The following is a 15,797-nucleotide window of genomic DNA, read 5'->3' as shown; positions in this document are numbered from 1 at the left end:
ATGATTTGAAGGCTAGCTTAAGTTTTATTGTAACATTTTCATTAAAGTTAAACATTAGTAGGTAACATACCTGTTAAAATCAAGTTGAAATTAGGTTTAGCTATTGGTCTATTACTAACATAATAATTGTGTGAATAAACAAACAGAAGATGATAGATAACATAAATTAACAACAAACATGCCAAAACCACATACAATGCAGTGAATTAATTGAATGCGTCTGGTTGCTTGTGGTCATTTAATAGTATCATATTGTTCTCGGTATCTTCACGGTCCTGTGCCATTGCCACTGGTCAAGGCCGTGTGCTCAATATGTGTATCCATTTCCCTTGAAACATCTTAGCGGTTTAACGAGACTTCATCAAGACTTGTTGAAAATGAATAAGATATTTAAATACCTGCCGCTCCCTTCTGTATTACAAAACTCGTGGTTACTTAAAATTCGTGTTAAATATACATAAACATAAACTATACCTGCGTAACACCATCATTGATCATGTCATTTTTGTTCTTGGTAGAATTTTTGGCGATAATGATCGCCTAGGTTTGATTTCCCTAAATCAAGGATGCCAGTCCTCCTTTTGATCTTATAAACATTTTTAAAATAAAAATCTATTAGTTAAGTTCAAAAAATAATATATTTAATAAAAATAACAAAGTAACAGAGCATAATACAACCACAAAAGATAATGAAGATAATTCGATACTAGGAAAAGTCTACTACTAAAGGAATACTAATCTAAGCAAGCAATTATAAGCGGCGTTTGTAACTATAAATATAAATATCTTACGGCTAGATTCACGTGATTAGTTTGAGTATGCCCTTATTGGCGTTTAGAACGTTTAATTTCTTAATAAATACAGGTTGGTAGATCCAATCAAACGAATATAACTAGCTGATATATCCGTTATGTTCCTTTTATAGCAAAACTATTAAGAGTCGAGGAAAAGGCGTGGTTGCTACGACTAAGCTAGTAAAATATAATGTCAAACTTAAAGACAGGAATAAAGTTATTATGTTAACACTAACCATCCGACAGCATAATTATTGTTATAATGATAGAAATCCTTTTTCCTACCGACTGCGTCCGACCGAATTTTGTAAAATGTTTATTTCCACTGGTGTAACCCTGTTTACGATTCAGTGTAGAATAAAGTCTGTTATCACCTGAAGATTTCAAAAACTTCAATTAATATACATGACATAGGAGACATAGCGACATCCTAAATATATTTCCATATTAATATTATGTCTGTCTGTCTGAAAGCTTTTCACGGCCTAACAGTTTAACCGATTTTGTTAGTTTACATGCCGGGGACGGACATAGGCTAATTTTTATTCCGGAAAATCAAACAGTTCCCACGGGATTCTTAAAGGCCCATCTGTTTAACCGTGGTACAGAGGTAGCTTGCGTCCCGGAAATTGACATAGGCAACTTTTTATCCCAAAAAAATTAAAGAGTTCTCATGGGGGTTTTAAAAACCTAAATGTACACGGACAAAGTCACGGGCATCATCCAGTATCAAAATAAAGTATGAGCAAGTATGAGTGTGTAAAACTATTGTACGTGACCTCAGAGTTAAAAAGTCTTCACAGAATATTCAGACTCTTCAGTCATGATAATTTCTCTTTCATCATTTGCTATACTAGGCTATATTGTAGTTCAATTAGTTCATTGGCACTCAGTAATAAAAAGATAAAAATTACCATCAAGTCTTTTAGGACTACAGTCAAGCTATAAAGATATTGACGTTTGGAATAAGCTAAAAAAAGAAATCCAGTAGACGTGGAGTGCGAGGACTGAAGTTCTCGCGCTTAGAATAGATATAAATTGTTGCCAAGCAAGTTCCATTATTGAGATCCGTTTGAGATATCGACAGACTGCATCTTAGAATTTAATCCGATGGTAAACAGTTTCCTTCGCTGTCCGATCACTCATTGCAAAAAGATTTAGCACTGATAAGCGTTATCAGAACACGAAATGCTAATTAAATATCAAGAAAAGTACTTTTTTGTGCAATTGCGCATACATTAAGCATACTTGTCTCATACAATCTTATGGGAATGAAATACTAATTAAATGAACTGATTACGTCTTTACCAGTGTATTTTATATTATAGAAAATAAAACTAAGGCAGGGATCACTCTTATCTCTCAATTATCATAACTCAAAAACCATTAAAAGGTGTGGGTAAATAAATGTTGACAGCAACTTGCACCTACATAACACTGATGTAATTAAATACAAATGCATTTAAGACGTTAAGACGTTAAATAAAACTGTGGTTATATTCACATTATTCAAGAGTTAAACCCTAATTGCAGGAATAAAAAGTAAACTGTTTTTCTTTTATTGCAGGAGCGAGAGGAGTACGTGGCGCTGGCTCCGATCCAACCTCCACACGCTTGCTGATGACACAATAAATTGTGATGCTGACACGCACAGGGCCCTACAGAAAGCTGCGTCCTAGAGGACGACGAAGGACGTTGTAGTTAACGAATTATTTTTCTAATAACAAGTGCCTAAATCGCTATTATAATGTTGAACAACCGTCGCAACTTTGTGTTTAGAGTGAGTATCGTGATCAACATCGCCGTACTATTGTACGCCGCGATGCATCTGTCCAGCAGCAGCACACCGGGTGTCGAGTGGGTACCGGTCACTGTGGATGGATCCGAGAGAAGTGCTGAGTTTCGTTATTTAAATAGAGATGACATGCGTAATTATACAGACACGAGACCGCCTGATTCAAGCGTCCGGATATTGGAAGAGTCTACCTCACAAAAGACGCCGTCCACAATGCCAACCACAAATAAAACTACTTCGAGCACAGCTTCGTTGCTCGAAGCGGCGAAGGATTTAGAAAAGAAGCTAACCGGTGTAATGGCTGATGCTGAAACGTCAAACGTAACAGTGCTTGAGATAGATGACGAGGACGCCTTAAACCCGGCGGCTCTTGCGTACCTTCGGACGTTATTACAGTGCAACGACAAGGACATGCTGGCGCAAACTATACAACGCGGTGAATATTGGGTGCTAAAAAATTTTGTACGCGCCGACCACGGTTTTATACAGTGCCACGAATCTATAACTTATACAACTCACGCTGGCTTCGAGTTTCTTGACAACGTCCAGCCTCTCGTTGAAAGGTAAGAATATCATTAAATAATACTTAATTAATTGATTATATATTCCACTAATGAAAGTATTGCTTCGTATGTATCTGTTTTATTCAGCTGCATTTTCGAAGCTCCAAAAATAAACAAGCAAATATATGACTAAACATTTACTGTTCTGATCCTTATTTGGTAACTTGTTTACCTTGGTAGTAGCAGTTCTTTCTCTGCATGACGACAATTTGAACATGATTCACTCCATAGTTCCGTATCGACGGAAGTTTTTTGTTAATTTTCTATATCACTAGCTATTTCCTGCGATTCCCACGTGGACTTAGGTTTTTAAAGATCCTGCTGGAATAACTCAAAATCCTTTTTAGTGTACATCTAAAGTACCTTGAGTATATTTTCACCAAATTTCAAATCAAGGACCAACAATTTGAGTTATTCATTCATTGAGTTCATGGTACTGTGTCATATATATTCATTCAGTTTGAGTCATGGTACTGTGTCATATATATTTGCCATATAACGTATGTGCTTAGTATGCAATGTATCGTCATATTCTCTCACTTAATAATACGTGAATTCTTACGGGACAAAACAAGACAAAGATGCGCGCAGACGTTTTATAAAAGAATTGAACTTAATTGTGAGATTGATATATTTTGGATCTCACCCTTCAGTACATCAATTAGTTGCACTGAACAACATTCCCCAGTGGGTGCAGTACCTACTAGTAGACTTGTATAAAAATACGAGGTTCACAGACCGCTATTAGGTAGGTGTTGAACCTTTATGAGACGCCCTTTTATCGCAGCCAGGGTGCTTTACTAAATGGGCCGCGTTCGTCCGTTTCCCGTCGTTTCGTAATTCATGATAATAGGTGGGTATGTATGGGTATTTTACTACATTGTTGGGAATTTCGTTGTGACAATGATTTAGGTCTAGGTTGTATAAGTTATGTTTTTTATTCCATAACAAGTTTGCCCTTGACTGGAGTCTCACTTAGTGGAAATCTTGATACAGTCTAAGATGGAATTGGGCTAACTTGGCTAAATTGCCATAACCCTTCCAGGGTTAATTTTAATAAGAATTTTAATGGGAAATCCATATCCTTACCGGTTTTTGGTTTCTAACGTTAACGTACCCATTTATGAAACATGCGAAAGTGTGTTAGTTTGTCCTTCAATCATAACGCAACGGAGCAACAGATATGATTTTTGCATGGGTACGTATAGTTAAATATCTGGAAAGTGTCCAACGAGTCCGTACTTTTAAAAACCCAAATCCACCCGGATGAAGTCGTAGGCATCAACTAGCTGCTATTTGTCAAAAACTTAAAAATGCGTTGCTTATGCCGTATGCGCCTCCTTGTGCGGCCTATTAACAACATTTACGAGGGTGAAACTCAAGGTTTAAAACTGAAAATGAATGAGAATTTCGATTCTCTGACAGAGTTGCAATGTTTACAAGTTACAACTTTCTTGCTTCACCTTGGCGAACCGCTTCTAATTCTCACACGTCAACGTTTTCACTTCCACGTTCGGTTTAGCGCAGTGGAGACAATTTTTTAATTAAATCTAGTCTAACTACTATATTTTCTTCACACGGTCCTGAACCGGTTTCCATAGCTTCATTCAACGTGCACTGAGTTCACGTCTGAGTTGGCATCAACGTAAATTCCAAGTTATGCAGAATGCAAAACTAGTTATTTGCTGACTTTTATATCACGAATGTGTATGCGTAACTACTTATGTATGCCTAGCTGAGCCTGACGGCAGTTAACTCCGTGGAAGCCCACTTAAATGTAGGATCGTTAGCTATTGAGAAAAATACTGGGAAATGATAACTTATTTAACTACTAGATGAAGCCCGCGACTGCGTCCACGTGGATTCAGGTTTTTTTTAAATTCCGAGGGAACTTTCCTTTCCTATAAAGTTACCTATTTAAATTTCCGGGACGCAAGCTACCTTACCCATATACTTAAATCAGTTAAACTGGTGGGCCTTTAAGAATCCCGTGAGCACTCTTTGATTTTCCGCGATAAAAAGTAGCCTATGTCCGCCCCCCGGATGTAAGCTAACTCTGTACCGGTAACATTAAATCGGTTGAACTGCTAGGCCATGAAAAGCTAGCAGACAGACGGACACACGTTTTTATAATATTAGACGGATACCCACTGTTACGAATATGGACATTCACTCAGGTTGAATATACAAAGAAAATACGACCTTATAGAATACCATGTTTTGGTTGCAACCGTCCGTTGTACCTACATAATATTATGCAGGGTTGTAATTTATAACCTATGCCACTCCGAATTAAGTCTAATTCTGAAATAGTTATTATCGTTTCAGGTTTATCGATTACGAACAAATCTTTCCTCTTAATAATATTAATATGTATGGAAAGGTTTTTTTTAAGGCAGAGGAGATCATGTCTGCTTTTCAGAATTGTTAGAGATAATGTCATACGCACGTACTAAATACAATGGCACGTACCATTTCAATCTGCATCATTCACGGTTAGATGAAATAGCAGTCAGCGCAAACCAGTAAAGTGTAAGCAAAAAAACACACCCAACTTATAAGCAGGTATTACGTTCAAAAAATAGAAAACGCAAAGTTTTGACTAAGAAAAAATACCATGCTATTTTAGTCACAGCCAAGTTTACAAGTAACATTTTCTTGTCTGGTCGTAAATCTAGATCAGGGATGGCTAACCACTGGCACGCGAGAAAAACTTATTGACTTGGCATTAATTAAGATTTAAGAAATTTAAAGACGTTTGGAAGAAGGAAAAAGGAGATTTATTTTAAAAATTAATATAGAAATTCGTACTAAGTGTGTGTGTGTAAGTTTGCGTGGAATTTTCTACTTTCCTGTCGTTTTTGTAACGATAAGTTCGTTCTGTAAAAAGCTCGATTCGCTGTTCCGCTCGCGGTTGTTTTTATTATCATTAATTTGCTAACAGAACTTATTAGTAAATTTTTCAAGAAAATCACAAGAAAATGTATATAGGTAAGCCATTTTTTTGTTCAGCTAAATTGATGGTACGCTCACGGCCCAGCGATATAATTTTTTTTGTCGATAAATTAACAATTTAGGTGTAAAAGAGTTCAAAATCCCTGATCGAGATATTATCTGTGGTATTAACTAGTCACACCGCGGTCAAGCATAAACGTAACACGTAACCTGAGACCAGTTACGCTGCATAATGATTGCAGGGCATTGCATATGTTTAATACTGCTATAAAGCCAGAATGAGTGCATATTATAAAGCAGCTGGGTAAATACCTACGCACTATTTAAGTGCTCAGGAATCGAACATCTCGTCGAATATAATCATTATGGTGTACCTACCAACCTAGTTATTGAAGCAGTATAAAATCACCAGATTTAGGCATGACGTTGAAATAAATGACTTTAGATTTCGTCCGCGTAGATTAAGATTTTGTTAAAAGGTCGGAACTCTTTGATTTTCCAGGATAAAAAAGGAGCCTAGGTAGGCGTTTGTCTATCTGGTGTTTGGTGACATATAACTATTCCGATATAAAAATACACGTCAATCCGTTGCTCTGTTGCGACTGATTGAACGACAAAGCAACAAACAATCACAATTTCACATTCAAAATAATACTGTGTACTGTGTAGTAATAAATAATGAAATTTCTCGTAAAAATATATACTTACTACTTTTTAACTCGAATTAAAATCCAAACAAGAAAAATATTATTTTTTTTGCTATAAGTAGGTATAAACAAAAAGTTGATTTTCGGAAAAATGACATTTACTTTGTTTTGATATGGGGCGGTCGATATAATTAGGTACTAGGGTAAAGGCTCGAGTAAATGAACAGATTGGACGTTTTTACATGTATTAAGAGCTGGAATAAAAAACCGGCTGATATACCTTTTTTAAATATTTTCTTACAAATTCTTACACTTTTTTCAATTTCAATTTCAAAACCGTGTTCCGTTCAAACCGTTCAAAAGTGCGTGTGCGTGCGTCCATGTGTGTGTGTGAGTGTGTTGTATGTTTGTACGAGTGTTTGTGAGTGTGGTATTGCGTTGTATAACCACATGAGTAGCGAACAGAGTCAAAGCTTCATACAAGCGCGCTACGATAGGTACACAAGCTACAAGCTTGAGGCGCGTGTGTGCGTGAGCACAGGCGCTACGTCGCGTACGGAGAGAAATCGGTTTATACCGGCTCGGCCTGTGCTCAAGTTCAGGGGCTGCAGTACACGTCGCGCGTCGTGTTTTCATTTAATTTAATGTTAATGATAATAATTTAAATAGTGTTTAAAATCTATTTTCTTGAACTGTCATAGATTTTGTTCAAAATCAATATCTGAGGATCCCTAGGATCACAAAACAGGAAATTGTTACCAAAATTTAAAAAAATCGACGCCATTTTGAAATTCTTTGTTAATTGACCGATTTCGTTCAAAATCGATATTTAGAGCTCCCTGGGATCACAAAATAAGAAACTGTTACCAAAATTTAAAAAAGTCGACGCCATTTTGAAATTCTTTGTTAATTAACCGATTTCGTTCAAAATCGATATTTAGAGCTCCCTGGGATCACGAAATAAGAAACTGTTACCAAAATTTAAAAAGTCGACGCCATTTTGAAATTCTTTGTTAATTGACCGATTTCGTTCAAAATCGATATTTAGAGCTCCCTGGGATCACAAAATAAGAAACTGTTACCAAAATTTAAAAAGTCGACGCCATTTTGAAATTCTTTGTTAATTGACCGATTTCGTTCAAAATCGATATTTAGAGCTCCCTGGGATCACGAAATAAGAAACTGTTACCAAAATTTAAAAAAGTCGACGCCATTTTGAAATTCTTTGTTAATTGACCGATTTCGTTCAAAATCGATATTTAGAGCTCCCTGGGATCACGAAATAAGAAACTGTTACTAAAATTTAAAAAAGTCGACGCCATTTTGAAATTCTTTGTTAATTGACCGATTTCGTTCAAAATCGATATTTAGAGCTCCCTGCAATCACAAAATAAGAAACTGTTACCAAAATTTAAAAAAGTCGACGCTATTTTGAAATTCTTTGTTAATTGACCGATTTCGTTCAAAATCGATATTTAGAGCTCCCTGGGATCACGAAATAAGAAACTGTTACTAAAATTTAAAAAAGTCGACGCCATTTTGAAATTCTTTGTTAATTGACCGATTTCGTTCAAAATCGATATTTAGAGCTCCCTGGGATCACGAAATAAGAAACTGTTACTAAAATTTAAAAAAGTCGACGCCATTTTGAAATTCTTTGTTAATTGACCGATTTCGTTCAAAATCGATATTTAGAGCTCCCTGCAATCACAAAATAAGAAACTGTTACCAAAATTTAAAAAAGTCGACGCCATTTTGAAATTCTTTGTTAATTGACCGATTTCGTTCAAAATCGATATTTAGAGCTCCCTGGGATCACGAAATAAGAAACTGTTACTAAAATTTTTCAGAATTGTTAGAGATAATGTCATACGCACGTACTAAATACAATGGCACGTACCATTTCAATCTGCATCATTCACGGTTAGATGAAATAGCAGTCAGCGCAAACCAGTAAAGTGTAAGCAAAAAAACACACCCAACTTATAAGCAGGTATTACGTTCAAAAAATAGAAAACGCAAAGTTTTGACTAAGAAAAAATACCATGCTATTTTAGTCACAGCCAAGTTTACAAGTAACATTTTCTTGTCTGGTCGTAAATCTAGATCAGGGATGGCTAACCACTGGCACGCGAGAAAAACTTATTGACTTGGCATTAATTAAGATTTAAGAAATTTAAAGACGTTTGGAAGAAGGAAAAAGGAGATTTATTTTAAAAATTAATATAGAAATTCGTACTAAGTGTGTGTGTGTAAGTTTGCGTGGAATTTTCTACTTTCCTGTCGTTTTTGTAACGATAAGTTCGTTCTGTAAAAAGCTCGATTCGCTGTTCCGCTCGCGGTTGTTTTTATTATCATTAATTTGCTAACAGAACTTATTAGTAAATTTTTCAAGAAAATCACAAGAAAATGTATATAGGTAAGCCATTTTTTTGTTCAGCTAAATTGATGGTACTGTTATGGGATGCGTGCCGGATGTCTTTTTAAAAAAAAGAACTTTAATTAAAACTAGAATTTAATAAAATAGAGTTACAAATAAATTGGAAATGTAATTTACTGGGCACGACCGTGTCTCACTAATGTCTCACTCGAACTGACTGGTTCAGTTCTTAAGGGCTATATATATGTATGTTGGATTTGGGAAAGGTAGGGTGACCACCTGACCTCAGTAACTTGTCAGCATTATCCCTGTCAGTCAAGGGGTATAACACCTCCGGGGGGTGGTAGAAAAACTTCGGATATGTTTTTCGAAGTTTTTGTAAAATAAAGTTATGTAAAGTAAAGTAATTTAGATTTTAAACATTTCTCTTTAAATTTGGATATTTGTCTGTCTGTTCGTCATCATTTGTAATATCAGCTAATTCTATATCAACTTTTGGGTTTACTCCCAGTGAGTTACATTTCTTGACATTTCTTATTCTAAAAATCTTAATAATTATAAAATATAATGTTACACATATAATTACTAACAGTGTAATGACAGTTATTACGGAATAGTGTGTCCCATATTTTATTATATGAGGTACTTCTTCTAATTCAGTATTTAATAATTTTGCTTCTAAATGATTCTTTTGTATTCTTAAATTGTCTAAATCAATTTTTTCTAACTTGATAGGGGAGACACCATTCTTTATTATTTCTAACTTACGCGTATTACAACATGAATCATTAATTAAATTAAATTCAAAAGTGATTGTAGGTAATTTCACACTTTTATTGAATTTACCTTTTAAAATAACATTTTTACCATAACCGATACACAATTCTGGTAGGTTTAGAATACCAGTTCCTATAACCGTTATTTCTTGGTGTGATTTTAATTCTGAACATTCTATAGTTATTCTGGTTGGTTCTGATTGGATAAATATCCATCTATTGTAATTTAAGTTTTTCCATAAATCTACTTTTCCATATATGAATTTTGTTTCACACTGCTGAGGGATTTTATTTATAATTTTTGACAGTAACTCACTTTCACAGGTAACTTTTGTATTTGTTGCATATACACTTACATTATCACAAATATAATGCTTATGATTAATAACCAAACAATTATTCAGACTATCCAGATCAAAGTAAAAGTTTTTATTTATAGTAATCGCGATATATTTCGCACTGGGTATTATCAAACTGAATGTATCTGGATTTCCAATGGAATGTGGTGTTGGTAATGGAATGTTGTGATACAAACTATATTCCTTAATAGATACTAATGGGATTTGTAATACAAATATTAATTTATTCTTAATGTAGTATGATGATACCTTGGATATATCTATAATAGTGTGTATCATATCGATTTCTAACGGGACAGGTAATTCTAAATCTTGAGGTAGATGTCTGAAACTATCAATAATTTCTTTATGAAGTTGTGTTGGTGTCATTATAGAAGGATGCAATTTGTTTAAACTGCTAAACAGTACGGCATTTATTATATCTTCGAGTTGAAAAGATAATGTTATTATTGACATTTCGAGACTATTAAAAACGTTATTTATACTAAGTCGTAATTGGGATTTTTCCAAAGCGATAGTTATATTGTCTATTATTAGAGTGAAATTATTGATTGCTTCCTTCATTCTGTATTCATTTTGTTGGATTCTTGAAATAGTTCCATTAAATTTGTTAATTATAGAGTCTGTAACTAAAATGCTTTCTTTCAAAGAGGATAATTTCTTTTCATTATTTAATACGGATTCTATTGCTTTATCAAAAACTACTGCATCATCTTCATCAAGAGAACCGAAAAGGGTTTTCATAATTGATCCGATACCTGCAAACCAGGCACTTCTTTTGCTCTTTGTATTTATTAAATGAGAAATAGTAGAATATTGCTTTGCAATTTCTTCATATCGTAATTCTAACGGTTCAAAAATATTAAAACAATCCACATTTATCCAAGTCTGTTTACAAGTTTTCTTGACTGTATTTATTACGGAATTTATATTTTCGATGTGTGGTTTAATATATGATAAATCTAATGGGATTAAAACACTTAATTGTCCTTCTATTGTTTTTGCATTACCCAAGGGGTTAAAATACATGCCGGGGCTCTTGGGAATTTGTTCGATGAGCTCTGGATGGGTTTGCGCGGAAACACTGAAAATATACGTATTTTAATTAGATACTATTCTATTTTTATTTCATAATAATTTTGATTTCTATAATAAAAGGTAATTAAAAAAAATAAATAAAAGTAAAAGCTACAGTAAAATGGTTACGGCGAATCGCCTGATGGTTGCGCCAATTTTACTTGGTCATAATGGTGAGTGACGTGGCGTCTATTGATCAGTAGGGATAAGGTATTGTTCCCAAGTATTTTTACTACTTTATATGGACCTTTCCATATTGGTGATAATGCTTTTCGTAATCTGAGGTGGTTCTTTAGATATACATAGTCGCCAACTTTATATTGTTGTGGCTTTGTATGTTTGTCATAGTAGGTTTTGGAATTACTCTTAGACTTCCTTATATTTACAGTTGCTTTTTCTCTAGATAACTTCAGTCTGTTTTGTAACATTTTGACATATTCCGGATACGTCGCTCCGGGTGATTCATCGAAAACAGAATTTGGAATGAAGGCTTTATGCCCATACATTAATTCGAATGGTGTGTAGTGTGTTGTGCAGTGAACCGAGGTGTTGTATGCCAACATGGCGGTGTAGACGTAACGGGGCCAGTCTGTTTGACCTTCGTTAACAAATGATTTTAAATACTCTTTTAGAGTTGAGTGACTTCGTTCCAGTGCGCCTTGGGTTTGTGGATGATATGGTGATGACCATAACTGTTTAATTTTTAGAAAACTACATGTCTTTTGGAATAATTCAGCTGTGAAATTTGTTCCTTGGTCTGTTAAGATAAACTTAGGAATTCCGAACATAGAGATAAAGTGAAGCAGGCATTCACTGGTTTCTTCTGCGGTTATGCTGCGTATAGGGTATGCCACTGAGAATTTAGTTAGATCGTCTTGAAGGGTTAGAATATATTTTAGTTTAGCCGTTCCCGATTCTGGTAACGGTCCTACAATGTCTAAACTGAGGCGTTGCCATGGTGCAGTGGAGGTGCTAGTAATTTGCATTGGAGCTCTGTTGGTTTTTCTTAGAGCTTTGTTCTCCTGACATAGTTTACATGATTTGACATATGATTCTATATCCTTTCGCATTCCTTTCCAATAATATAAGTCTTTTATACGGTTATACATTCGGACTGAACCAAGATGTCCAGCAATGGGAATGTCATGGTTGTCATGAAGTATCCTTTTGATTTCAACTGGTGCTGGGTAAATGATACTATTGTGATATACATTGATTTTAATACCAGTATCATGAAACAAGTATAGTAGCATATTATAGATTTTTGTGAAATTATGTCTTTCGAATGGATTTCCAAAATCTGAAATACTAATTGCATTTGTGTTTCCAAATATTAATAATCTGTTTCTAATATGTTGAATGGTTTCGAAAATTTCCGAATAGCTGGATTCATCAAAGTGATGAACCTTTGTAAAAAGTAAGTAGTAAGTTTTGTTATTGGCTTCTGTTTGAATAAAAGAATGTAATTGTTTTTCTGAATCTATCAATTCTTGGGAATTTGGAATATTTCCTAAAATTTGTTCTATATAAGCATTTGATTCATCCAGATCTATGGATGTGGGAATTATGAGAATTTTATCTGGTGATTTCAAAAGACTTTCATTATGTTCATATATTTCTGTATTGAATATTTTCTTTTTATCGGCCATTGATTTAATGAATGTTGAATAATCATTAGTTGAGGGACTTAATGATTCAAAAAGGGGGGGTTGATCAGTTGATTCAACTGGTGGTATGTTGTTCGGTGATAGTTGATCATTGGATTCAACTGGTGGTATGTTGTTTGGTGATAGTTGATCATTTGATTCAACTGGTGGTATGTTGTTCGGTGATAGTTGATCATTGGATTCAACTGGTGGTATGTTGTTCGGTGATAGTTGATCATTGGATTCAACTGGTATTCGATTATCAAGTAACTCTGGAAGATTTTCTGGTAGTGGTAATGAAGGGGAAAAAGGGTTAGAGATTGGAATATCGATATGCTGGTCTTCCATATCGGAAAGAATTTCGTCTAGTTGGAAGGAAGGTGGAGATATTAGTAACTGATCTAGATCTTGATCTAAGTTTCCTGGATTTCCTGGTGATAGGGGGTATATTGTAACCGGGTTCACTGGATATCTGGATAAAGCATCGGCGTTGGCATTTACTTTGCCCTTTTTGTATTTAATGTTGTAATTGTATTCTTCTAACTTTAATCTCCATCTGATGAGTCTGGAGCCTGGATCTTTACAATTAAAAAGCCATTGAAGGGGTTTGTGATCTGTGACTATTGTAAAAGTTCTACCATAAAGATAAGGTCTGAATAATTTAGTACCAAACACAATTGCTAAACATTCTTTTTCTGTTACGCTGTAATTTGATTCTGCTTTATTTAAAGTACGAGAGCCAAAAGCAATGGGGCGATCTTTTCCTATTTCTCCTTGTGATAGAATTGCGGAGATTGCGTAATTGGATGCATCACATGTAAGAATAAAGGGTTTTGTAAAATCTGGGTAAGTTAATATTGGTGCAGTCAAAAGTTTGTTCTTTAAAGTTTCAAAAGCAAGTTGTTGTTCATTACCCCAAGTAAACTGTATATCCTTTTTGAGAAGTGAAGTGAGAGGCTTAGCTATCTTTGAGAATTCTGGGATAAATCTTCTGTAATATGATATGAGTCCTAGAAATGATTTGATATCTTTTTGTGTTTTCGGTTGAGGGAAATCTTTAACTGCTTTTGTTTTTTCGGGATTTGGTTTGACTCCATTGTCTGTAATAATATGTCCTAAATAATTAACTTCTCTTCTTAAAAATTCACATTTGTCGGGTTGTAATTTAAGATTGAATTGACGTAACTTTGTAAATACCTTCTGTAATTTTTGAATATGAGTATCTAAATCGTAAGAATAAATAACAATATCATCAAGATATACATAACAATGTATTCCTTGTAGGCCAGATAGCACGGTATTCATCAATCTTTGAAAGGTTGCTGGGGCATTTTTCAGTCCAAAAGGCATTCTTTTGAATTGAAAGTGTCCTTCTGGGACTGTAAAGGCTGTTTTTTCTGCATCTTCTGGGTTTAGTGGTATTTGATGGAAACCAGAAGCTAAATCTAATGTTGAGAAGTATTTACTGTTTCCTAATTGGTCAAGAATTTCATTAATTTGTGGTATTGGGTAAGATTCACCGATTGTGATGTCATTTAACTTTCGGTAGTCTATGACTACTCGCCATTTCTTTTCTCCAGAGGAGTCCATCTTTTTGGGAACTATCCAGATTGGTGATGACCAGGGGGAAACTGAAGGTTCAATGATATCCTGGTCTAGCATTTTATGTATCTGTTTGTTAACTTCTTCTTTATGACACTGTGGGAATCTATATGATTTGGTATTGATAGGTACATTCGAGTTTGTCCTAATTTGATGTTGTAAAGTATTAGTGTGTGTCAGTCTGTCAGTGGGCAGATGAAAGATATCTGAATATTGAGAGCAGACATCGTGAAGTTGATATTTTTCTTCTTCATTTAAATGCGATGTTCTTAATGAATTTAATACTTCTTCAGTTCTTTCCAAAGTACTATTACAATTATTTACGAGATGCATGTTTTTATTTGGGGCTTTAGTTAATTTTAATTTTAAGTCCGGGTTTATTTTAACAGGTGTTTCGGACATATTCAAAATCGTGATATTTATTCTTTTGTTTGGTTTAACCTTGACTATTGAATTGGCAATTAAAACTTTATCTGAAATTTTCTGATCTAATACTAGTCCTTCTTTAATTTCTGGATTCGCGACGCTAACTTCAATTACGGTTTCTGATCGTGGTTTGATTAAATAATTAGGTTCGTGAAAAACAAGGTAAGCTTTTTGTTTGTTAATTTCCAAACTGTTAGTATTATAATTTAATTGTGCATTATATGTCATAAAAAGATCTGTTCCGATTATACCGTCGTATGGTAATGTCAAATCGTCAAAAACATGAAATTTGTGAGTAATAAAGTTATCACCAAATTTTAATTTTAAATTTATATAACCAAGACTTTTAATTGGTGTTCCTTCTTTAGTATCTATTCCTTTAATAAAAACGTCATCAGGGTGCACTTTAAGAGTATTTGTTATTGAGGATCTTTTAATTAAACAAATTGACGCGCCTGTGTCAAGAAGTAAAGATAATGGTTTTGGGCTTCCTGAAGTATGGAGTTTTATGTGAGGTAAGTATCTATCATTGTTATTTATAATTTTGAAAATCTTTTTCGTGTCACATTTGGGGTTTTGTTTACGTCTCGACGGACACGTTGAAGAGACGTTTACTCGTTTAAATTATCGTTGTTAGTTTGTTCATCATAATCATAATTATAATATTCGTCACAACCTTGTTCTTCCGGGACAGAAGGTCCGGGGCATTCTTCTACTTCTTCTTCGTTGTAATAGCCTTCATTTAATTGATTTTCGTCCTCTACAAAATTAATACGC

General features: G+C 34.5%; 2 protein-coding genes across 2 annotated transcripts in view; one reads left to right on the top strand and one right to left on the bottom strand.

Moving 5' to 3' along the window:
* Nucleotides 1-15,797, top strand: part of LOC123864844 (beta-1,4-glucuronyltransferase 1) — a 93,802-nt gene that overhangs the window by 28,557 nt on the left and 49,448 nt on the right. Inside the window, exon 2 of the mRNA XM_045905543.1 lies at nt 2,362-3,152. Within this exon, the coding sequence (XP_045761499.1) occupies nt 2,542-3,152 (611 nt within the window). The 5' untranslated portion in view covers nt 2,362-2,541. The remainder of the gene's footprint in view (nt 1-2,361; nt 3,153-15,797) is intronic.
* LOC123864846 lies at nt 9,211-10,980 on the bottom strand. The gene is made up of 2 exons (XM_045905545.1): nt 9,312-10,980; nt 9,211-9,233 (listed from the first exon to the last, which is right to left on the bottom strand). Exon 1 carries the CDS (start codon nt 10,831-10,833, stop codon nt 9,550-9,552), a length of 1,284 nt encoding a protein of 427 aa, XP_045761501.1. The 5' UTR covers nt 10,834-10,980; the 3' UTR covers nt 9,211-9,233; nt 9,312-9,549.

Source organism: Maniola jurtina, chromosome 4, assembly GCF_905333055.1.
Source record: "Maniola jurtina chromosome 4, ilManJurt1.1, whole genome shotgun sequence".
NCBI lineage: Eukaryota > Metazoa > Arthropoda > Insecta > Lepidoptera > Nymphalidae > Maniola > Maniola jurtina.
This window is presented reverse-complemented; position numbering and strand designations above follow the sequence as displayed.

Coding starts and splice junctions, on each gene's coding strand:
- LOC123864846 (XM_045905545.1), bottom strand. CDS start 10,833: ATGAAGGAAGCAATCAATAATTTCACTCTAATAATAGACAATATAACT.